We start from the raw sequence: 25,078 nt of genomic DNA, 5'->3' as shown, positions 1-25,078 counted from the left end.
CCTAGAACCATGCCAATTCTAATTTGTTTTGAAGAAAAGCATAAAGTTCAACAATAAATAACTTTAAAATAGAATTCTTAAGTTTGCATCAAACCTAATTGAATAATTTGTACCTTGTACTTAGGACAACCCCAAAATTGTTTTTCGGCATTTTTTTTCAATTGTTGTTGTTCTCAAAATAACAAAATCTCCACAATCACAGATAGGTGCAACGAAGGCACTTGTGCTCCCACCAACATGGGTAAAGGTACAACGTTTTTGCACACCACATCCAGTACAACTAGATGATGATGAGGTGTGATACACAAACATTGAAGGTCATTGAAGCAATGCTCTCGATTCTTCAAAAAAGGTAATGAATGGAGCCTAATTTTGATTCATGGATAATATAAATAAAATGTTACAAATTTTGAATTGAAAGGAATATTAAATGATAATGAGTATCATGAAAACCTTAATATTAAATAACAATTTATCAATGTTCAACATGAAAAATAAGAATAAGAATAACAATAACAATAACAATAAAATAATGATAATACAATTATTGGCGTTGATGACTGTCAATCTCATTTATTCGATCCTCGAGTTGCTCCATCCTTTCATCAACTCTGTCAAGACGTGTATTCATGTCCAACCTCATGGTTCTCATACTTTCCAGGATTTTTTATATCCCACCCAAATTTCGATTAACATTTCGACGTCATGGAGGATTGCGGGTTGAGGTTGAACGCCTTGAACATGATCTCCTGGCAATTCAAGGTCTTCATCATCTTCTTCATCCGCATGGTCAGGCCTACCAAGTTGCCAAACACCATTGACCTGGAATATATTTAATTTCCTCATAGTTCTTTTTTCCAAAGTAATGATTCCAACCTAGCATTATTGTTGCATCATTTGACAAGTCCAAGCCATACACCTACATGATCCGTGTTATCAAAATGACATACGGCAGAGACATGTTGTTATCCCGATATTTCATCATGTGTTGCATGATGTAATGAGACCAATTAATCAATATATCATTTTTTATGCACCATAACATGAAAATATTTTCATTCAATAGTTGTGTGTAGTTGTTCCCACGAAGACACAAGATGTGCACCATGTGTAATGCAATAGTCTGTTATTCATGTTTAGACTACATGCATTTCTGACATTTTCACCTTGTAAGGAATCATGGATGATAGTGTCAGTGTTCGATCAAAATTTACTTCCTCGGAGATCGTTCCAGAGGTTAACTTAATACAATCATACCTGAGATTTGTCAGGTCCGTCCAATCCATTTCTCTTATTTCAAATTGGTTTGAGAAAATGTCAATAAAAAGGTCATCAATAGCTGTGAACATATGATTTGTATAAAAAACTCTCACAAAGTCCTCATAATACGGAAGTTTCATTCCAAGAAAAGGTTGTAATCCTTGAAAATTCAAATAGTTTTGAAATGGAAACTTCTATACATAAATATAACTTCAAATTTAAGTACATATCAATTAATAATTTCTAGAACATATCAATTAAAAGCACATTCAACTTAAACTACAAACATATTCAACTAAACTACAAACTTATTCACATAAATAACTGTACAATAAATTAAATAGATTAAATTTATAATAAATAAACACATAATAAATAAATAAAAACAAAGTATAAATTTAAACCACAAATTTAAAACAGAAACAAACAAACAAAATATAAATTGAAAAAAAATACATACCTAGAGAAGAGTATAACAAGGGAGAAAGAAGCTTTGCCTAAAAAATTTCCACTAACAAAACACCTTAAAACACCACATTTTATTGAAAAAAAATCACAAAATGCAAAATTTGGAAAAAAAAAAACTATGAACATAACCGATTATGTCATGCCTTAAAAAGATAATCAGCCATGTCTTCTGTTACAAAACAAGCCTATTCGATTAGGCTCAATTTAACACACCAAAGTTAATTGATTAGATTTTTTCCTAATAAAAAATTATCTCTTCATATCTTAATAAATCTTTTTCTTTTTCTTATTTATCTCTTTATGTTTTTATACATAAGTTATTTATAAATAATCATGTATTTAGAAACTCCTTTTAATCTGGTCTATGACAGTGATGCAAATTTTCCTAGAGATTTGAACCAAGAATATCCAAGCGAGTTTAAGGAGAAATATTTGGTGTTGAGAAAGGCGGGAGAAATAAATAAAGATAGTAAGTTAGCACCAAAGTGGATAGGACCTTACCGAGAGTCAGAGAGGTGGTCGGGAGATGAGCATATCGTCTAGAAACTTTGAATGGAGGAGTAATTCAACAACTTGGAATGTAGCGAATATGTGTTTTTATTATAGTTAGTGCTATAGTATTTATTTTTGGAATTAACTATTTGAATTTGAATTATAGTATTTATTTTTTGGAATTTACGATTTGAAGTTGATGCAAATTATTTGGAGTATGTTGGATTATTGGATTATGGGAAAATTGACTCGGTTGGGATTTATTGAATGCGATATTGTTTATGGTTTAATTTGTTCTTCGGATACTTGGAATATATATATATATATATATATATATATATATATATATATATATATATATATTAGTTGGTAATGTTTAAGTATTCGTGATCTAATCATTAAATAAATTTAATCACGTTAATACTGGGAATTTAAGTACAATCAAAATAATGTACTATGATAAAATAATTAGCATTTACGTGGCAAAAGTGTTTTATTTTATATAAATTAATTATATACGTTAATTTCGCATAATTTCTCCAACTTTTGTCATGCCACTTCAAAATGAAAATAAACCAATGATTTCAGTTGAGTAATCAATTTCTTGGTTTAACTATATTTATATTCGTAACAACAAACAAACTTACAATTAAAATAAACAATATAACTAATTCAACAACCCAATAATCATCTAGAGTTTAATCCTTAATTTAATAGAGTTCTTCAACTATTAACAAATCCAAAAATATATCTTAAATTAATTTTCCTAGTCTTCTTCAAAGGGTCTATCTTTTAAGAAAAAAAATTAAAATAAGGACACCTAGAGATTCTCTTAAGTTACTCTTCAAACACCATCTATCTATAATACAAATCTATCTATCTATAATACAAATAGAAGACACTTCCAAGGTAAGTTATAAAAAAATTCAAAAAGAAAAAATTTGAAATTTTATCTAAAAATAGTAAGCTGATACTCATTCTGGGAGTGACAAGTGGCACGTTGTTGAACTTACACGTGTGCAAAACCCCATTTCTTTAAATACTCCCCTTCTTTATATACTTTCAGCGTTTTTCTCTCTCCTATTTCTCAACTTCCCAGTTTCTTTTTCTTTTTCGTTGCCTTTTGGTTTCTTTTTCTCTGGTTTCCGGTATGGTTCTTCATTTTTTCCTTCTTCATTTCATTTCGGCCTTCTCCTTCTCGAGGTGATTATTGCTTCGGTTAAGTGGATTCTGTTCATCTCATTTACGATTTCTTTGTTCCACAACATAAAAATGATATATTTTTTTGTTTTTTCTTATTAAAATTCCGTTCTTTTCATGTTTCTGTTGATTCTCGGCCTTCTCCTTCTCGAGGTGATTATTGCTTCTGTTATGTGGATTTTGTTAATCTCATTTATGATTTCTTTGTTCCACAACATAAAAATGATATCTTTTTTGGTTTTCTTATCAAAGTTTCGTTCTTTTCATGTTTCTGTTGATTCTTTTCATCTCTTTTATCGTTTCTTTGCTTCTTTGTTGTTCACTTTGTTGATTCTGTGTCTTTTTTTTTTTACTTTTCACAGCATAAAAATGATATACATCTACATTTTGGTTTCTGCAGCAACCGGTAATGGAAGTGGAATGGATTTTCGTTCATATCCATTGTATGTTCAAGCACCAAGGTGAAATATTTTCCTTCGTCTGTTCGTTTGTCCTCATTGTTGTTTTCATTGTTCATTTTTTTTGCTGATTTAATCATTTATGGAGTTTTTTATTGGGCTACTTAGGGTTTGGACTTCCACTCCAAGAGATCTCCTTTATGTTGTTAAACTTTCTTTGTAATTTTTTTTACATGTTTTCCCCCTCTACATTTCAGTTTATGTAACCAGTAGTGGAAGGGGAATGAATTTGGATTTTCGTTCATATCCATCGTATGTTCAAGCACCAAGGTGAAATCTTTCCTTCGTCTGTTCGTCTGATAAGGCCACCAAAGCTTCTGTTAAATTTGGTTCTGGATGGAGGGAATTTTGTCAGATCGATGCACTCTGTGAAGACCACAAATTGATCTTTGATAGTGGAGTAACCCCAATTCATATGATGGTGTTGTTAGTGCTGTGAAAATTCAAGATTGTATTCTTCTGAATTTAATTTTCCAAGGACAATGTTCTGATTATAGAGATTCAATTACTATTATAGGCGAAGGAAAGATTTCACCTTGGTGCTTGAACATAACTCTATAATAGTAATTGATTCTCTATAATCAAAACATTGTCCTTGGAAAATTAAATTCAGAAGATTACAATCTAGAATTTTCACAGCACTAACAACACCATCATATGAATTGGGGTTACTCCACTATCAAAGATCAATTTGTGGTCTTCACAGAGTGCATGGATCTAACAAAATTCCCTCCATCCAGAACCAAATTTAACAGTAGCTTTGGTGGCCTTATCAGACGAACAAACGAAGGAAAGATTTCACCTTGGTGCTTCAACATACGATGGATATGAACGAAAATCCAAATCCATTCCACTTCCACTACCGGTTGCTACAGAAACTGAAATGTAGAAGGAAAAAACATATAAAAAAATTTACAAAGAAAGTTGAACAACATAAAGGAGATCTCTTGGAGTGGAAGTCCAAACCCTAAGTAGCCCAATAAAAAACTTCAGAAACGACTAAATCACCAAAAAAATGAACAATGAAAACAACAATGAGGACAGACGAACAGACGAAGGAAAAGATTTCACCTTGGTGCTTGAACATACGATGAATATGAACGAAAATTCATTCCACTTCCACTACCGGTTGTTGCAGAAACTGAAATGTAGATGAATATCATTTTTATGCTGTGAAAAGTAACAAAAAAAACACAGAATCAACAAAGTGAACAACAAAGAAGCAAAGAAACGGTAAAAGAGATGAAAAGAATCAATGGAAACATGAAAAGAACGAAACTTTGATAAGAAAAACCAAAAAAAGATATCATTTTTATGTTGTGGAACAAAGAAATCGTAAATGAGATGAACAGAATCCACATTAGAGAAGCAATAATAACCTCGAGAAGGAGAAGGCCGAAATGAAATGAAGAAGGCAGAAATGAAGAACCATACCGGAAACTCAGAGAAGAAGAAACCAAAAGGCAATGAAAAAGAAAAAGAAACTGGGGAAGTTGAAAAATAAGAGAGAGAGAAACGCTGAAAGTATATAAAGAAGGGGAGTATTTAAAGAAATGGGATTTTGCACACATGTAAGTTCTACCGCGTGTCACTTGTCACTCCCATAATGAGTTTCAACTTGCTATTTTTAGTTAAAATTTCAAATATTTTCTTTTTGAATTTTTTTTAGAACTTACCTTAGAAGTGTATTCTATTTGTATTATAGATAGATAGATTTGTATTATAAATAGTATTTAATATGATTTTTCCTACAACATGTTTCTGAAAGAAACACACATTTACTGATAGTTTTTTGCAATAATTGTACTTGGTATAATCTAATGAATTCTTTTTTTTAATTGCAATAATTTTTTCAGAGAGGTTTTTTGCAGATTAAATTAAAGCATGAAGATAGTATGAGGTTGGTGAAGAGGACTTCATTTTCACCATAAATACGTTATGAGAACATAATATTGTAGTGTATATTTATTATGGCAAAAATTTATTCATTAATTTTTATTTATTTATGTTATGTTATATTAAATTCATTAATATACTAAAAGTTTGTAAACTTATACTATTGTAATATATAATTTCATTTCATCAACTTTAGAAATTTATATATGTATAAATAAAATTATTAATTTTAATATTAATATTTACATATAAAATATGGGAAAAAATTTCGTACGTCGCACGAATCAACGTATTAGTATCTAATAAACAAACACATCACTATTAAACTTAGTTAATGATATGTATAATGAATGATAAAGAATCAAGGTGAATGTTCGTTCAAAAAAATTAAAAATAGAGAGAAAAATTAGGTATCAATAAATTATAGTGATTTTAGAATAAATAAATAATTTTTACTCTTATGATCTAGAGTTTTAGTTAAGATTCTGAATTTTAAAGTTTATACCGCAAACATGTTTAATAAAAGATCTAGCTTTTAAATTTATAATTAGTTATCACACTCGTAATGGAGGTTTTTTTTTTTTTTTTAAGACTTATTTTTATATTTATTACCAACATTACATATTACAAAGTTCTTCAACTATCAATAAATCCAAAAATATATCTTAAATATAAGAAAAAGGTTGAAATAAGGATGCCTAGAGATCCTCTACTTTTCTTTCCAAACATTAAATCTAACAAAATATCACTGTAAACTTATTCGATCATATGCAAATAAACAAAGAAAAAGATTTTAAAGAGAACATAAAACTTATCTTGATGAAAAAATTTGTTTGATTACTACAAGTCTATTTTTCTGATATCTTAAACTCATGACTATGATTAAGAAAAATGAATGTTAGTTAAAAAAATTAAAAATAGAGAAAAATAGGTTTTAGTAAATTAGTGATTTAATTTTAGAGACCGAAATAATTAGTTACTATATTCACTAAATTAAAGATCATTTTATAAACTAAAAAATTATCTAAAATAATTTTTATTATTAAAAGAAAATTATAAAGTAGTTTTTAAATAGGTATCTAACTATTAGATAGATAGTAAGATTTTAGCTACTAACTACTTTATATTCTAAATAAATCTCTATTAGTCTTTTAGAAACTAATTTAAAATCTAAAAATATTAGTAGTTAAAACCTTGGTATCTACTTTATATACCAATTTAAAAATTATTTTATAAATTTTTTTATTAATAATAGAAACCATATTAGATATCAATAACTTTTTAGTCTCTAAAAGTTCCTCTAAATTTTGTTATTATTTAATGATTTTCTTTTAGTGATATATATATATATATAACTTTTTAACTCAAAAAAAATCTGTATCATTTTAAATTAATTTGTAAGCTCTTTTTCTTAATACTTCTAAAATCAGTTCTTACACAAAATATGAACTTAAGAGGTGATGATGTCATTTATTTTGCATGTGGAGGCGAAAATGTCATGTGCAAAAATACATTTTTGAGATATTTTAAAACTAAATAAACCTATTCTAGATTTAGAACAATCAAATTTCAAAAGAGTGCAAGGATCACAAATTGTATTGAAAGATACTTAGTTGATATGTTTATTCTTATCTTCTGCTTCAGTTTTACAAAAGACAAACTCTTAGATTTCTTTCCGTCTCAAACTCACAAAAGCATGTTTTACTATAAACATCATCACAAAAGTCCTAGTAAAAATAACAACAATTTACTAAAAAAATTTAAAACAAAAGACAAACTCTTAGATTTGTTTCAGTCTCAAACTCACAAAAACATGTTACTAAAAACATCATCACAAAAGTCCTAGTAAAGACAACAACAATTTACTCAAAAAAATTTAAAACAAAATAAATCTATATTAAGAAATTATGAATCATCCAATGTCAAAAAGATGGGAGAATCATGAATTTCATTCCATGACAGTTACTTTGCTAACTCTTACCTTATGCATAAGCTCTTACATTTTCTTTAGTCTCAAACTCACTAAAACAAAAACAAGATGATATAAACACCATCACAAAAGCAAATGTTATAACATTGTAATTACATTAGTGGTATATATTTTAAATTAAATAAACCTATATTACAAAATTTAGGATCATCAAATTCTAAAAGAATGCAATAATCATAAACTGTATTGAAAGACAATTAGTAGGTATTCTCTTACCTTTTGCTTTAGTTTTACAAATAACCGGAAGTCTTATATTTTCTTTAATCTCAAACTCATAAAATTAGGTTAATATAAACATCTTCATAAAAGTCTAAGTAAAGATTGCTCATATTATTTTGTAATGAGATTTATATGTATGTTTGGAGGCTAAGGTGTGTTGCTACATTATGAATGCATAGGTAGACTTTTTTGGATGATTTTGATGGTTGTTGATTATTTATAAGTTTGATCGTGTAAATATACTATATCCATCTATTGAACAAAATTGTACAAATTTTTTATTTTGAATATGAGTGGGAATCACAAACATTATTCATAAGTAATTAGTATGTTACCTACAACCTTTTGCTTTAGTTTCAAATATTATAAATTCTTACACTATTTTTAGTTAATATGCACACCACTATAAAAATTGTAAACACCCCCCTAAATAAAAACCAGCAGCCCTGCCACATCATTTTCCTCTTTTCTTTTTTTCATGCTTTCTCTCACTACCAACTTTTCTTCTCTTCCTTCTCTCTTCATTTTCTCTCTCATACCTCATCTATTTCAAAATCTGATCACGTCAGGTTGTAGATGAGAAGTCAGGCTACATTTCTACCCGATCAGATTTTCAAACAGAGTACGCTCATTTTTACTCTAAAGTTCCCTTATTCTCTGTTTTTCTCTATGATTTAGTCATCAATCTTAGTATGGCCAATTGAGAAAAGTGTTTCTCTCAATTTGATTAAGCTCATACTAGATTTTGGTAATGTTTGGATAACTTGTTTTAGATTCCTAGATTTTAGAGTGGTTCTCCTACCTGAACAAAATTTTTCATTAGAATAAGGAATTACAGGTAAGGGAAGTTAACTTTAACTCTCAACAATACCATAGGCTAGGAGATCTGAATATGGAGGGGACGTGGTCCCAATATTCAATTTCTCTTGCAGGGATGTTGTTTGTTTATATATTGTGTGTTTGTTTATATATTATTTAAACTTTATAAATATTATATTTTGATAGTTTGAGAGTTAAATATTGTTTTTTATATTGGAAACGTTCTTAAATGATATGAATTTTTAAATGTTATGTGATTGAATGATATGTATTATATATGAATGATGTAAATTGTATGAAATTGATGTCATACATTTGGGATAATGTATGAGTTGTTGTTTGATGGTACATTAAGTATGAAAAACCTATGTTTAACGGAGATCCTCTGGCTTCACTGATGATTTAAGTCATGTAGACTAAGATATCAGGTGGTGAGAAGCTAAGAGGGAGTTCATACACACCGGATCCCGCTGTAGACACTCGGTATTGGATGTTTGAACTTACCCTGATCCTGTCTATTGGATTCACTGATAATCTTTGGATCAAGTGTTAGTCTCTGGTAGGGGCATACTTAATGAGTCTTCCGGAAGAGGATGGGATTGAAATGAAATCCAATAATTGTGATTGAAAATAGATCCATGTGTGGTCTATATGAATGATGGAATTGGTATTGAATATTTGTATTTTTATAAGTTATAATCTTGTAATAAAAATCAGTAGAACTTGTATTGTGATAGTTAGATGTGTTTTATGGATGTTATAGAAATCCAAGTAAACACAACAAATATTATTCATGTTATGTTGTAATGAGATTGATATGTATGTTTGGAGGCCTTAGTTGTGTTAGTATATAGTATGAATGCATGAGTAGGCTTTTTGGATGAGTTTGATGGTTATAAACTATTTTTATGCTTAATAGTGTAAAAATATTATATCCTTCTATTGCATAAATTTGTACAATTTTTTATTTATTTTGTGCATGGGTTAGAATAGTATTGCAAGATAATTAATATGTTAGTTCTTACCTCTAATTTTATAAAGATTTCAATCTCAAACTCAAAAAATGGAATTAATATAAACACTACAAAAGTTCAAGTAAAGGCAACAATAATGTAAATATATATATATATATATATATTTTAAACAAAATAAACTTATATTAAACAGTTCATATTAGAATAATTTGTTCAAAAGAATGTAAGAATCACAAATTGTTTTTAAAGATAGTTAGTACACTTATTCCTACCTTTTGTTTCAGACTGTAAAGATTTACATTTGTTTCAGTCCCAAACTTACAAAAACATAATAATATAAACACTACAAAAATATAAGTATAGGCAATAAAAATGTAAATATATTACTGAGATATTCTTAAATCAAAATATATCTATATTAAAAACTTCAAAACCATTCACTTTAAAAAAATGTAAGAATCAGAAATTCTATGAAAATAAAATTAGTATGATAACTTTTACCTTTTGTTTCAATCTTACAATACCTAAACTTTTACATTTACTTCAATATCAAACTCACAAAAACAAGTTTATAAAACACTACTGCAAACGCCAAAGTAAAGGAATTCACAATGTAAATACTTTACTGAAATATTTTTAATACAAAAAAAAACTATATTAAAAAACTTAGAACACAATCATTCCATTTCAAAATAATGCAAAAAATCATCACAAATTTTATTGAAAAATAGTTTGTATGTTTGTTCTTACCTTTTGTTTCAGTCTTACAAATATCTTGAACTCTTAAGTTTATTTTGGTCTCAAACTTATAAAAGTAAGATAATATAAACGCCACTACAAAATTCCAAGTAGAGACAACGACAACGTAAATATATTATTAGCATATATTTTAAACAAAATAAATGTATATGAATATTACTAGATAATCATAAAATATAAATCAATTTAAAAATTATTTATTAATAATAAAAACTAATTTAGATATCAAACAAATTTTAGTCTCTTAAAATAGTATCTAATTTAATCAATATAGCAATTGACTACTTTTTTTTCTTCTAAAATTAGTTTCTATTTAATAATTTTCTTATAATAAAAAAAATTGACAACCATCCAAATATAAATATAAAAGAATACAAGATTATTGACATATATTTAAAATAAAATAAACCTATATGAAATATTTCAAAAACACTCAAGTTCAAGTACAAAACAATGCAAGAATCACAAACTATATTAAACAGAATTAGTGTGTTTGTTCATTCCTATTGTATAATCTTACAAAGATCTTTAATTCTTACATTTGCTCCAGTTTAAACTCACAAATACATGTTAATATAAACAACAACAAAAATACAAATAATGTAAATACTTATGTAAGACAAAATAAACTTATATTAAAAAATTCAAAACCAATTGCAAAAATTATAAATTATATTAAAAGAGAGCAAAGTAATCTTACTCATTGTTTTAGTCTTACAAAAACTCAACTTTTATATTTACTAGAAGAAAAACTGGCGTGGGTTGTGTGTATCCACATTTTTCTTTTCTACTCACCTTTTATTATGATAGAAATTTAATATATATATCGAAATAATTTTAGATGAGTCAAAATTGAAAAGTGTTCTCGAACCGGGTCTTCGGAAAACTCCAACACTCAAGTCAGTTAGGGTGTCGACACACGGTGGTCAGAGTACTGTAAATAATGATGTACCTGGTTCTTGAAATTTGTGTTATTTATATTACTTTAATGGGTCTTCGTTGGTGAGTCAGATTAGGAGGTTGGTTTATGTTTAGGATTGTGTTAAACAACCCTTAATTGTGAGTTAACCGTGCTGACTTGGTCAACTCATGGCTCGTTGTCATGGATCGGTCGGTCGGTGACCTTGCCATTGTGGTCGATTGGTTGAGTGGTCGAGTTTCTGACTGACTCACTAATTGAATCGGTCGTCCCAGTACAAAAAGTAAAAATGATGAATTGATTAATCAACTTCTTTTTTCTTCTTCCATTGGTAGTTTTGAGATTGAATAATGTAATTATGTTCACGTTAGAGTTAGAATTCATTTGATGGTAGATACAAAAGAATAATGAAGTGATTGGAAGTGAAAGTTATTTTATTTTATTGGTGGTATTTGGTGTGTGAACCGAATGAGAGTGAAAGTATGATCTCCCTTTGTTGTTATCTTAAAATAAGGAATTAAGGAAAAAGTGGAAAAATTAATTTGCATATAAAAAACCATTAATATTAATTTTAAAAATTAAAAAATAATTTTATTTTTTAAGTAATTAATATGAAATGACAAAATATTTTATTGTACTAATGAAATGAGGTATATTAAATAAAGGTAGAATAAAAAAAAATTGTGTAAAAAAAAATATTAATATAGGTATATATTATAGTTTCAAACTCACATAAGGAGGAAATTATAAATACTAACACAAAAGTATAAGTAAAAGTAACAACAATAAAAGAAAAAAATATATATATATATATATATATATTTTACTGTCATTATTTTTTAAAGTTAAATAAAAGAGATTTGTTCTCTTAATTACCTTTTCAATATGCATAAACTCTTATTATTTTACTTTTTAATTAACTATAATAAAAAACACTTATACAATAAAAATATTGCCTACAATAAAACTATAAAATTTGTTTTTTTTTTATAATTTAATGATATTTTTTATTTTAATAATTATTATAATAATACATTTTTTTAATCTTTTGTTGTTATAAGAAAAAAGTGAAATAATCATAATAATTCTAGGGTCCATTCTTCCAAAGTGTAAATCCTGCTGCACCTCTGTCTTCCGCTGCTCTTCTACCGCTCAATTCTCTAGTCACTTCGTGTAATGCTCCACCAATTTCACTCTTCGCGTGTACCAATTTTAGCAATCTGTTCTAATTTTCCGTTGATTTGTTAGTAGTTATTTTGCTAAATTAGTTTTCATTTTCTTCTTGAAAGCTCCTTTCTTTTCATTTTCTTTTCTATACACAATCCCTAAATGTTTTAGTATAATCTAAATTCTTTCATCATTGCTGATAGAACCCAATGAACCTTAATCCCTAAATTCTTACTTTTTAGTTCAGATTGTAATTTAGAAATTTACCTCTTCTTGAAATTCTTTAATCAAAGTTGAAACCTTAAACATAAGAAAAAAAATATTCATAAAGTTAAAAACCAAGGCTTCTTAGTTAAAAGCAAATAATTTACTCTCTAATCTTGTTGTCGTCAAACATTGATCCTTCAAATTTTTAATCGTTTAGCTGACTTCAAATGCGTATATTTTAAAATAACTTACCAAACTTTATATTAATAAGACTAACTTATAAGGTGCTAATTACTTTAATCACATTACTTATCACACCCTTAGATGATAAATATTATAATTTTAAAATATAAAATCTTTTTTATTACATTTTCTTTTGTAAAATGTTGAGAAAAAACCGTAAAAAATCTTCTGTTATTATCCGATAAAACAAACCACAATAGTATTTGCCTAGGGTTTATATTTATCTTTCTTTTCACTGTTCCTCTTACTTTTCCAAGCTTCGTGGCACAGTTTTGATAAGGTACACTCTCTAATCTCTTATTTATTCTTCTTCCTAGAAAAACTATTATTTCTCTCCAAAATTTACAAAATTGAATTGGATGGCCTGAACGAAAATCTCAATTTAATGCTGCTGTGGGAGGGATTCATGAAAATGCAATGCACGATTCTAACAGCATTATTTGAGGTACATGTTGTGTTGTGTTGCGTTGTCGAAGGTTCCGTAGTTTAATTTGAGTATTGATTTTCAGAGCAGCTCCAATGGCAACCTCTCAAATCACTGCATCCTTGAGGAATTTGCCTGCATTTGAAAGGCTTCAACCCTCAACACTTCGATTTCCTGCTGCTGGGCGCGTGAGAATTGGCACTCTCACGCCAAACTCGTTTCCTTCTCTCGTTGTCAAAGCTGCCACTGTTGTCGCCCCCAAGGTCTTTCTTGTCATTGCCATTGTTATTTTTGTTAATGCATTTCTCTTTGAGTGCTTCATTCTTAGGTTGACTTTGTGATTGATTGTTAACATGGATATAAGTTTTGACCCCTGGGATTGTTTTCGCTGTTTTGGTTTTTACATTGTGTTTTTATGTTCAATGCCACATGTTTCTGATTGTGTTTCACCATGCAGCACACCACTGTTAGGCCTCTGGGTGACAGAGTACTGGTAAAAATTAAGGATGCTGAGGATACGACTGAAGGTGGGATTTTACTGCCACTGACTGCTCAAAGCAAACCTCAAGGGGGTGAAGTGGTTGCTGTTGGAGAAGGAAAGTCTGTTGGGAAGAACAAAGTGAATATTAATGTAAAGGTGATGTTACTACTTTCTATGTTAGGATATCATTGACATTTCAATCTGTGCTCTTCTAAATTTGACTGCAGGAGATTGGGGGAAAGGGTTGTTTCCTTCTTAATTTTGAAATTTGAACTTATGTGATGCATTTCTTTGTACAGACTGGTGCACAAGTTGTTTATTCAAAGTATGCAGGGACTGAGGTGGACTTCAATGGTTCAAAACATCTTATATTGAAGGACGACGACATCATTGGTATCCTTGAAACTGATGAGGTCAAGGATCTCAAACCCTTGAGTGATAGAGTCTTGATAAAGGTGTGTTACTCTTTAGAGCTTTTGTTTATTCTGATGTTGAATGTTAGGCTGGAGAATGACATTGGATGATTTGTCAATCACATATTTAGGGTGCGTTTTACTAAACATATTAATGAAGTATTCACTCAATGAGTTTTTGTCACGTTAGGATTTATACCATGAAGTTTGTTTGAATAAGTTCCAAAGATTTTTATATTGATAAGTTACACTAAGTAGTTTTTTGGGAATAAGCTAAAAAGGGCTTAAGAGAATCATAAGCTCAAATAAGTTCCCTAAACTCTTGCAAATATCTACTTTATCTTTTAATACTCAAGGTGTATTGTTCTGCCCATTTAGTAACTTATTTTTGCCATATTTGGCTTTAAGGCTGTGTAACATTTACTGGCAATATGATTTGTGCTTATTTTACGTGCCTATAAAAATGAATTAATGAGGTTACTGCAGGTTGCTGATGCTGAGGAAAAAACTGCTGGAGGTTTGTTTCTCACAGAGGCAACCAAGGAGAAACCATCTATTGGAACGGTGAGCTTTCATATTGTTCTTGACCCTCATGTGTTGAAAAATTAGTTTAGTTGCAGCAAAAATTACTTTTGAAAAAAATGCTTCAGTGGTCTGAGGAATATATTGAGAACAATTTAATTGATTCTTGTCAGTGTTGTATTTCCTTGTCCTAAATGGCTTGCCTTTGGCATGGAGTAAGTCAATACTCTGCCTGAGTATTTCTTTAGTCTTGCTAGTTTATTTTCTGATTTTAGTTATGATCTTTTTAGAATTTTTAGTTATGCACTCCCAATATAAATTTTTTATAGTCAACCAATAAAAAACCAACAGTAGTATGACCAGTAAGTCAGGTATTATAAAAGTCAACAAATTTACCATATATAGTGATAATTTGTAAACAATCTTATATTGTCCGTATATATTTACTCTTTTTTTTTGTACTCTGGCTTTGATGTTACAACAGGTGATAGCAGTTGGTCCGGGACCTCTGGACGAGGAAGGTAATAGAAAACCATTGTCCATCATTTCTGGGAATACTGTGCTGTACTCCAAATATGCGGGGACTGACTTCAAGGGCAAAGATAAGTCTAACTACATTGTCTTGAGGGCTTCAGAAGTCATCGCTATCCTGTCCTAGTAACAAATTTGGCAACCTCAATTTTTTGTGTTAATGTGAGGGAAATTTATATTTATGTTATGACTACGCATGAAATGTAGTTGATTGCAACTTTGCTCCTTTAGACGATTTGTTTTAAAATTGCAAGGCTTGATATCCTGAGGCTTTTCACATTCGGCACTTCCATGACCCATAAACTAAAAAAAATGCCAAGAGGCAATTGTTATAAATGGGGGAGGCAGGCAAAGAACTAAGATTACACAGGGATGGTGATTGTTGACCGACCAGAGATACCGAAGGTTACCCTAAAATAGAAACAGCATTATACCCCAGATTCTAAACTGAAATTTACTTGTTATACTGTAGAAATCCATAAACCTAATATTTCAAAATATATATTAAATTTATTTTAATATTTTTTATAATAAATGAATTGAATAAATTTTGTTATAGACTGATCAAATGATGATAGATATGAGTTCTTCTATGTTTTGAACACAAATATATGGGTCATATGAACGCAAGTGTGTGAAGGCATTAGGTGTTTCTTCTTGCATCCCATTCAAGTTCTTCTTACACTCTATCTCTATCAAATAATGAAATGATCAAATGTCTCATCTAATTTGAGCAGCATTAAGGTGTTACTTCTTGCATTTCATACAAGTTCTTCCTGCACTATCAAATAGGTGAAATGATAAAATATCCTATTTAATTTGCGTTCATTACAAAAATATTTTTCCAGGACAAGTTCTGAAAAATAATTCTTGAAAGCATATTTTTAATAAATTGAGTTTTTAATTAGTTTTGCTTCTCCATGTGTTACATGAAAGAATGAGAACACGGATGAACAAAAGAGAGCACATATTTCAGGGGATATTTCAAGAAAATGAAATCCTTCCTCGCCTCAAGAGTATGTATTTTACTGTCATTGATAAGTTTGATAACTACTTTAATTTGACATATAAAAAAAATCATGTTTAAAAGAATATCTAGGTGCAAATATTCTTAAATGCCTAGAAACTATTTGTCAAAGCTGTCTCTCTTGTGAAATGCCTAGAAGGCTAACTGTAATTGAAGCATTCTAATTCCGAAATCGAGGAGTTAAAAATGAGACTGAATTTTTCTTCATCCATTATGACCACAGTTGAATCAGCCAGCGTAAGTGCTAGAATCGGCATGCATTCACAATTGTCTGAACTGTCACTTAGACATCAAACTTCTGTATAAAACTTTAACCATAACAAGATTTACAAGAGATAAGTAAAAATTAATGTTACACTAATTATACACTAGCTGGCTATTCTGCTGTACCTCTCAAAATTTGAAAAGAAAAAAGTATTCTAGTCCAACATCCTCAAGAAAAGTCGACTCCAAAGGTATAGGATCCATGGCATCAATAATAAGGGAATCTGCTGGTGCTACACGTAAGGATCTACATTTGTAATGAATGACCACTTTCCATTTGAAAAGCACCAAACCAACCAAAGTTCATGTTTTATTGGTTCTCCGCCACTCAAATTGCACAAGTTGACCTCTCAGTGTCAGCATTTAACATCCTTACCTGTTAAAAGAGGCAGCTGAGTTATCTTCATATTGTCCTCTCCATGCATTGCCACTGTCTGTACCACTGCAAGCTTGATTAGGGATTGGAACAGTACCACCCAAATCCCCATCCAAGCTCATTTGTTGCACTTCTGAATGTGACAATATCTTTATGCTCTGCACACAGCTTACGAATTCACTGCAAGGAATTAAAGGTTGGTGGTCAAGAAATATAAACCAGAATTGTAGCAGTAGGCTTACAAATTATTGAGTAGTTAGCTACTTACTCCCAAGGGTCATCACCAACAAGAAGGATATCATTTTCATGATCCACATATACTAATTTCCAGTCAGTCCTTTGAGGATCTAGCTGCCCTTCAATCCCAAACATTTTAGCCAAATCATGCCGAAGTTCATCATATCCCCTGTAACGGGTAACATCAATACATCTTCCAACAGAGCCACGCTTTTGAACCTACAAAATTTGTACATTTGAATATCAATACTTCGTCTAGTTTAACAATACTTTTAACTAGGCACAAAAGCACAATGGAAGCTATAAATAAACTACATTGCTATTGTTACAAAACGACAGACCTTAGTATATGTCCGCATTCGTGGAGGTGGAGGTTGGTTGGCCCGCAAGCCATTATTATTCAGAACTCCAGCTTCATTGATGACAACGTCACTTGAGCAACCAGGCTTGAAAGGCATGTTTGGCACTCCAAAGGACTGTGAGCTGATGTCAGCAGTTGACAGCTCAGTTTCAATGTCTCTAGGAGCACCACCATAGTTAGACAACAAATTTTGAAGATCTTTTGAAGAGTCATATCCCCTTAAAAGCATAGTATCAGGGGTTAGATCATCCAGATTAGTGTCAAATGGTAAACTGTTTCTTGGGTGTGATTGGGCATCCCCTTCCATGCAGAAGTTCGAAAGTGGCAAGTTCTGTTGGACATTTCCAGGATCAAGGCAGTAAGATGTTCCAGAAGAAGAAGCTTCCAGCTGATCAGTGATTATCCCTTTATACTTCAACTGGTCAGGTCCTTTTAAATTGAGCAAGTCATGTTTGTTCTGCATGTCGGGCTTACTGTGAAGCTCCTGTATCAGATTACTAGTGGGCTCAACTATCAAACTTCCCCCTAATGTAGCTGGTAGTTGCTGATTTCTTTTCAGGAGGTTTGGAGGAGACACCTGGCAGTTATTAGTAGATGGAGAAGTTGAGCATGATGGGGCATCTCCATCTGTTAGTGTAGAGGGAGCTCTGGTGATGGTAAGTGATTTCTGTGTATTCTGGGATTGGTTCATAGGAATCTGTTGTGATTGCATAAGAGATGAAGAAGAGAAGTTGTTGCTGTTAAGAAGCTTCTCTGTTGACAATGCATTATTGGCAACCTGATGAGGTTGATGATGTGATACAGGTGGTTGAGTCTGTGGTAATTGCTGGTTTTGTTGGTGAGTATTTTGTTGTGGTAGAAGCTGAGACTGCAATAGTGGGGTGGACGTAGAAAGATGTTGCTGTTGTTGTTGGTGCTGCAATTTCTGTAGCAACTGTAGGTGGAGTTGTTGCTCTGAGGAATTTGGCTGTAACATTTGGGAGGCAGGCAGTTGTTGTTGTGATGGTATCTGTGGCAGGTTATGTTGCAGCAACTGCAGTGGAGATTGTTGCAATTGTGTCTGTTGTTGTTGTTGTTGCCTCAGTAAGAGGTTAGCTTGCTGGTCTATCTGTTGCTGAAACTGTGAGTCATGTGATAAGGATGTCAATGGGAATGTATTCTTACTAGCTGATTGGATACCTTGCTGGGGTTGGATTCCTCCTGAGAGTAATTGTTGTTGCTGAAGCTGACCATATGCCATCGGTGGTTGTACAAACTGACTTGTAATCTGGTTAGAAGCAACTACCCCATTATGCATAAGTGTAGCATGTTGACTTGGCTGTTGCTGTTTCTGGGGCTGCTGTCCTAGCTGTTGAGGCAGTTGCTGCAGCAATGACAGGTTTTGTGGCTCAGGCAGCTGCTGTTGCCTCTGTTGCTGGAGATGGTTCATTGGTATCTGCAACAATGACTGTAATTGCTGCTGCTGTTGTTGCTGAAGCTGTTGTTGTTGCTGAAGCTGTTGTTGTTGCTGAAGCTGCTGTTGTTGTTGCTGCTGCTGCAGCTGTTGTTGCTGCTGCTGCAGCTGTTGTTGCTGCAACTGTTGCTGCTGCTGTTGCTGCAACTGTTGCTGCTGTTGTTGCTGCTGAGGCCATGACACTGGGGACTGTTGCAACTGGTTGATTTGATTTGGTAGATTGGGTTTGTTTAATTGAAGACTTGGGGAAGAGAGAACAGGAGCTTGAAAGCTCAATAACTTGGATGGATCTTCGGTGGCAAGGTTACCATGAAGGGTATTAGATGGAAGCATGGATGGGAAACATCCTGATTGAGCCGCTGAGAGATGATTATTCGGTTGCATGTTCATCCACTGCACTAAACTAAAACCAGGAAAGATTGAACTTGAGGCATCCTTCATGCCAAAGTCATCTCCAAGCCAGGGCATACCTCTCTTTAAAGTATTTTCCATATCTGACTCGTCATCTGTAAAATCAATTGGAATGATCATCTTTCACCACTCACTTGCCATGCACAAAGATGGGAATAAGAATAAAATGCAGGTTTTATGAGTGATACTATTAAAAAAGGATATTACAAACGAGACCGTACATTCACACAGAAGTAACTTGATTTCTTTTTAATGATGTAAGCCTGACACTATGAACAGTAAAACTATCAAGATACTTAGCAACAATTAACTAACACAGTTATTGCCAGGTTTCTTACAGAAAATTAGTACTAAAATGAATACTTATGTTCATGTGAAGATAGATATGTGAATTCTTTACAAGATGAAAGTAATTAAACTACAAGCCTGACACTGTGAAGGTAATGAGTTAATCAGAGAAATAAATGGAAGGCAAGGAAATCTTTAAAAGAAAGCTGAACCAGTTGGGGGTGAAGTATTGCTACCTGGCATTCCTGGTTGCCTGGGGAACTTGGGCCTAAAAAATGGAGGAGGACAAATATAAAAAGGAGTAACTACAGGTTGAACTTCCCAAATTGAAACTCTACTGGGGCGCTCGCCAGCTGTTGATTCATCCCATCCAACCTATAAATAATTCAAAGCATGACTATCTCAATAAGCCAATAAAGAGGTTTGGTATTACTACAGCAAGGAACATGCTGTATAGACCATAATGGATGATGTTATGAGGCACTTAACCAATACCACAAAATAAATAGTAACATTATACAAACTTGAGTTGAATAGGCACGCATAGAAGGATAAAAGATTTTCGACTTTTAACCACTTAAAAATTATCTTTGTAATGAATTTTAATGGTCAACAAACTTACCATACATGATGATTTTTCATTACAAAATACATTGTTCATTCATAAACTTTTCTACAATGATATCTAGTTACCAAATAATGAGTGTATTTCTTCATCATTTTAATAATACCTGAATATTGCGCCATTGTGAGTTTTTCCATCGGGCAGGATCCAAGTCACTGATCCCAGTGATTGTTCCCATATATCTGCGTACTCCAGACTCCTCGGTTTCAAACATCATTCTAAATCTCATTCCAAGAGAAACTTGAGTGTACATGGCTTTGTTATACTTGGCCAGTGGAACAACAAATTCAGAGGGGCTAGCCCTGTCAAATTCAGAGGAGCATTATTCAATGGATGCATTCCATGCCATGTTATGACATGATAATACACATGCCAAATGGTACCTTGGATTGTAAAATATAGTAAATGGACTGTTGTTTGCAGCAGCATGAGCAGCAGCAGCAAGAATGCCAATATGCATGCTGTCACTGGATATTACCGATGAAGAGAGTGCTGATTGCTGTCTGTTAGCACGCCTTATACCTAAAAGAAGATGCTTCATTTCATCTCTAAAAATAACCAAAAAAAAATTTCTCAGCCACAGAGGGGTCAAAATATTCCAGAAATTTCCACTTGCAAAACAAAATATATTTAACCTGATAAAAAGAACAGAATCTCCTGCAAACAGTCTTTTTGTGCTGACAAATACACTCCAACCAGTAGTCAATAGATGCCTCTTTGGTTGTCCTGTAGCCGATGTGCAACCAAGTTTAGCAATTAGCATTCAAACTCTGTAGAAGTCAATTACACACGTTCTATGTTCACACTTCGGTAAAAACCACATTCTAAGAGGGTTTTCTTAAAGAACATATTTTTTAGTTAAACCAAAATGATTTGCACCATTAAAGCGATAACATAAGCCATAGCGGTTTAGTTTACAAAGCACTAGATTTCAATGGTGATATATATTTAAGAAAGATGGCAATGAATAAAAAGTATGTTAAAGCCAAAATACCTCGATAAATATGTCTGAATGGCCATGTATTATCGTGCAAATCCTTAGCTACAAGCTCCTGAGCTGGAGGTTGCATTGAATAATCCTATCAAACAAACACACTTCTTGTCAGCATGCAAACTTCTTGTGATTCTAGCTCCAGCTCTAAAGTTTAAACAGAAAATGAAAATGTCATGCACGTACCAAGGTTGGAAATATTTTCTCAGCTGCTCTACGTGGCACAGAAAATCCACCATGAGTGCTAGTGTCACTAGCTGTAAGTGTTTTGCAAAAGAACTCAGTAGGTTGACGGCATTGTTTGAGACCCATGTCTGATGCCAGTATTGCTTCTTTCTCATACTGTAAGAGCCAGCCAATTCAAACAATAATTGTTGTAATTTACACATCTTTTGCTAGAGAGAACCATAGCCACAGATTGGGAAATAAATCAATCCCACATGCAATAAACAAATTCTCAGATTGAACAGTTAACATACTTTGTTTACAGGTTGAAGAGTCATCTGTGCATAGACCTCGTCAGTTTCAGGATCAGCCTGGTAAAAAATACACAACAATATTATATCATGTACGAAATCAGACAAATTAACATTGTGTCGAATCAGCAAGTCAAATGTGGGAAGTGCACGTACATGCAAGGCAACATTGTGAAGCATGCAAATCAACTTAGAGGGAAGGTTAGGGTAACTGGGAATGAAGTCAGTCTCCTTTTGCATGGAAGCTGCAACCTGCAAGTTTTATAGTATCACAGAACGTACATCAGCATTCAAAATACAGAAATACCAAGCTCGTAGAATAAAATCGTGGTATATGAACTATACTTGTTCACTGTGTCCTTGGGGGAAGTAAACCACAAGACTTCCAACAGGAGGCAAAGACACCAAAGGTCCAGCACAAGCATGCCATAACTCTGGATTTATCGTCTTCCTTTCCCCTGCTAACAAAACATACCGTTACCCCTTTTAACAGACATTATAACTCTTTGTTTTCTTAAATGCTTTTTTTTGGTTTGAAACAAAGAAAGAGGCTGAAATTGCTGAATCCATTTTATGTACAATTCCACAACAAACAGAGAGTTATAAATACAAAGAAACTCCTTTCCATGTGAAAGTGAGCTTATTCCAACTGACAATGATTCAGACGCAAATAAAAAACAATGCAAACTTTATAGTAGTGTAATCAAGTCCAGAAGGAGAGAAGTTTCTGTCACTTTACATCTCTAACATGTCACTTCATGTAACAGCCCTTTAAGCTTGAGCCGTGAAAAACCACACATCAAGAACCAAATATCTTAGACGCCTAAGTTGTTGGATGAAAAAAACATGAATTATTTTATATTACATCCCTTACAATTTCTTCAAACGTGTTATTGAAGAAGAGATGCAGAATTTGAAAAGGATATATTATTATAGAATAAATAGAAAATTCTTTAATGATCAATATTTCTTAAACATGTATTTACAATTGCCAAAAAACATTTTTTGTGCAAAAAGCAATGGAACAGATCTTGCATATTCCTCTCGTGAGAATATACAGAGAAGGTGATTAAACTAAGGTGAAAACCCTTTTCTTTTCTTAAAAATTTTATTACATAGGAAACGTATTCTCTCTGAAGACTATCACGCAAACATATTCATCGTTTCCCTACTTGTAATGAAACTTCATAAGCAACTAGTGACCCTTTTGCTCAATTTTTGTCATATTATTACAACACCAGATTACAAGCCAAACTAAGTAAACAACTCTATAAAGTTTAAGTAAAAGAGCATCCAACTACACAGGAAGATGAAAACAGTTCTCTTCATTTTTCAGGAGCAAAAAATGGCAAGTTATTTATTGCATATCTAATAAAACCATTTCACAGTCACCCAATTTTTGAAAACGAACGTCTCAAAAGCCCATGCATATTTCATCTAAAGTGCTATCTGTTTAGTTTAACAACACAAAAGTAGTATTTTCCATGAAAAGAATCATCCTAGGGATCATTGAAGAGTATTATGCTTGATGAATCATGAAATAAGAAAACACAAGCAGAAAAAGTGAGAGAAAGAGGAATGGTGAGGCTGTAAGGTTTGAGAAACCCACCTTCTCCAGAATTAGGCAAGAAACCATTGGATGGAGCCTTCATTACGGCCTATAAAAAAATGACCCAAACAAATTCACCACATGGTCTATTCTAGCACCAAGATTTGCCCTTGTTCCACAGCTTTTTCATAACAAGGCAATCCCAACTTCAATTCATCCAGCACTATCTGCTCCAAAGCGAACACAAGGTAAAACAAAACTGACCCTTTTCCCTCAAATGCAACTAATTGCTAATTCCAAATTTCCACAAAGCTCAAGCACTCCAAATTCAATATAGTAACATCCGAAGGATCCCAGCCACACATGTCAGCGCCAAATCCCAAATAAACAGGACTAATTCCAGCAATGGAATCCTTCTGGTTGCACAAATAAAAACTCTAAAACCAGCACTCAGCTGAAACCATAAGCATCAGCAAAGAATGGAAAACAAGTGAAGCTGATGATTTCCAAGAAGCCAAAACCTGTGCAGCCGAAAGAAGTGAATTCAATAACCCCACCAAACAACAAAACACCAAAAATGACCACTTTGAAAGGAAACAAAAGAAGCCGCAAAGAAAAAACAGTGATGAAGCCCCAGTTATATCCAACAAGTATGACTTAAAGAATCACCTTGCAGGCAGCATATTCAGGAGGGTGGACAAAAGAACATAGAGAAGAAGTGACCAAAATGGAAAAGCATGAAATGGGTATGCACTGTTGTTTCTGGGGATTGAGGTGGCACAACAGGTGATGCAGCAGAGATCAAAGTAGAAAGAGAGAGGGAGAAAACAGAGGGCAAACAAAAGCAAGACAGCTTTATTTCTGTGTATGTGAACTGAACAAGCCGACATCAAATATAGACCAAAACAGTAAATCACAGACAGACATGGTTAAACAACTAAGCTAAAGATAAGTAAGACTTTGCAATAAACGCAAAGAGACACAGACACACGTATTAACGTTCCTAAATTCAATTCTGAAACTACATACACACTACTGTTCTTTTTTATGCCAAAAAGTGGTATAACAGTAACATGTTGGAACTATACACTTACACTCATTTGTGAAATGCTTTATATAGATAGAATAAAACTGTAAACCATTTTAACCGATCCGAGATCTACATTTATCAAGAAAACCTTAAAAAAAATTAAGAAATCTGAATTCAACCACTTATATCTACTCAAGTTACTCAATTTATCAAAGTTTCACTTTAAAAAACATTAGGCATAACAAAGCTTTATTCCTTATTACTATTTAGTCATTTTTTTTCTTGCAAATTTAACCGTCATATATTTTGGAAGCACAACAGTAAAATAAACTAAAAAAAATTTGGATGATAAAGTTGTAGAAGGAAGATAATTGAATGTAATTAAATTAAAATATTATTAGAATGAAATCACTATATATTTGTAGCGTTAAAATTTTCATATTATTAATTATTAAAAATTATTAGTATATAATTATTATAAAAATAATAAATTTATCATAAAACGTTTTATACAGTTAGTTTTTTGTTTTTATTCTTTTTTTTTCAAA

General features: G+C 31.9%; 2 protein-coding genes across 5 annotated transcripts; one reads left to right on the top strand and one right to left on the bottom strand.

Annotated features, from left to right (window-relative positions):
* The first annotated feature begins 13,229 nt into the window (after nt 1–13,229).
* LOC137807151 (20 kDa chaperonin, chloroplastic) lies at nt 13,230–15,721 on the top strand. Of its 4 annotated transcripts, none has more exons than XM_068607628.2 (6): nt 13,230–13,351; nt 13,581–13,758; nt 13,953–14,132; nt 14,276–14,431; nt 14,876–14,953; nt 15,396–15,721. In XM_068607628.2, exons 2-6 carry the CDS (start codon nt 13,591–13,593, stop codon nt 15,567–15,569), a joined length of 756 nt encoding a protein of 251 aa, XP_068463729.1. In that variant the 5' UTR covers nt 13,230–13,351; nt 13,581–13,590; the 3' UTR covers nt 15,570–15,721. The 4 variants fall into 4 exon arrangements, with proteins under 4 accessions (XP_068463729.1, XP_068463731.1, XP_068463730.1 ...); XM_068607630.2 differs by having other exon boundaries at nt 13,273–13,351; nt 13,586–13,758; XM_068607629.2 differs by having other exon boundaries at nt 13,349–13,516.
* Nucleotides 15,722–16,752: 1,031 nt separating this feature from the next.
* Nucleotides 16,753–24,588, bottom strand: LOC137807150 (auxin response factor 19). The gene is made up of 14 exons (XM_090300699.1): nt 24,170–24,588; nt 23,561–24,021; nt 22,297–22,409; nt 22,108–22,203; nt 21,955–22,011; nt 21,662–21,817; nt 21,479–21,563; nt 21,120–21,210; nt 20,868–21,032; nt 20,591–20,786; nt 20,096–20,234; nt 17,688–19,666; nt 17,378–17,565; nt 16,753–17,289 (listed from the first exon to the last, which is right to left on the bottom strand). Exons 2-14 carry the CDS (start codon nt 23,601–23,603, stop codon nt 17,106–17,108), a joined length of 3,492 nt encoding a protein of 1,163 aa, XP_090156825.1. The 5' UTR covers nt 23,604–24,021; nt 24,170–24,588; the 3' UTR covers nt 16,753–17,105.
* Nucleotides 24,589–25,078: the final 490 nt, after the last annotated feature.

The sequence above is a fragment of the Phaseolus vulgaris genome, chromosome 3, assembly GCF_051622355.1.
Source record: "Phaseolus vulgaris cultivar YP4 chromosome 3, ASM5162235v1, whole genome shotgun sequence".
Lineage (NCBI taxonomy): Eukaryota > Viridiplantae > Streptophyta > Magnoliopsida > Fabales > Fabaceae > Phaseolus > Phaseolus vulgaris.
This window is presented reverse-complemented; position numbering and strand designations above follow the sequence as displayed.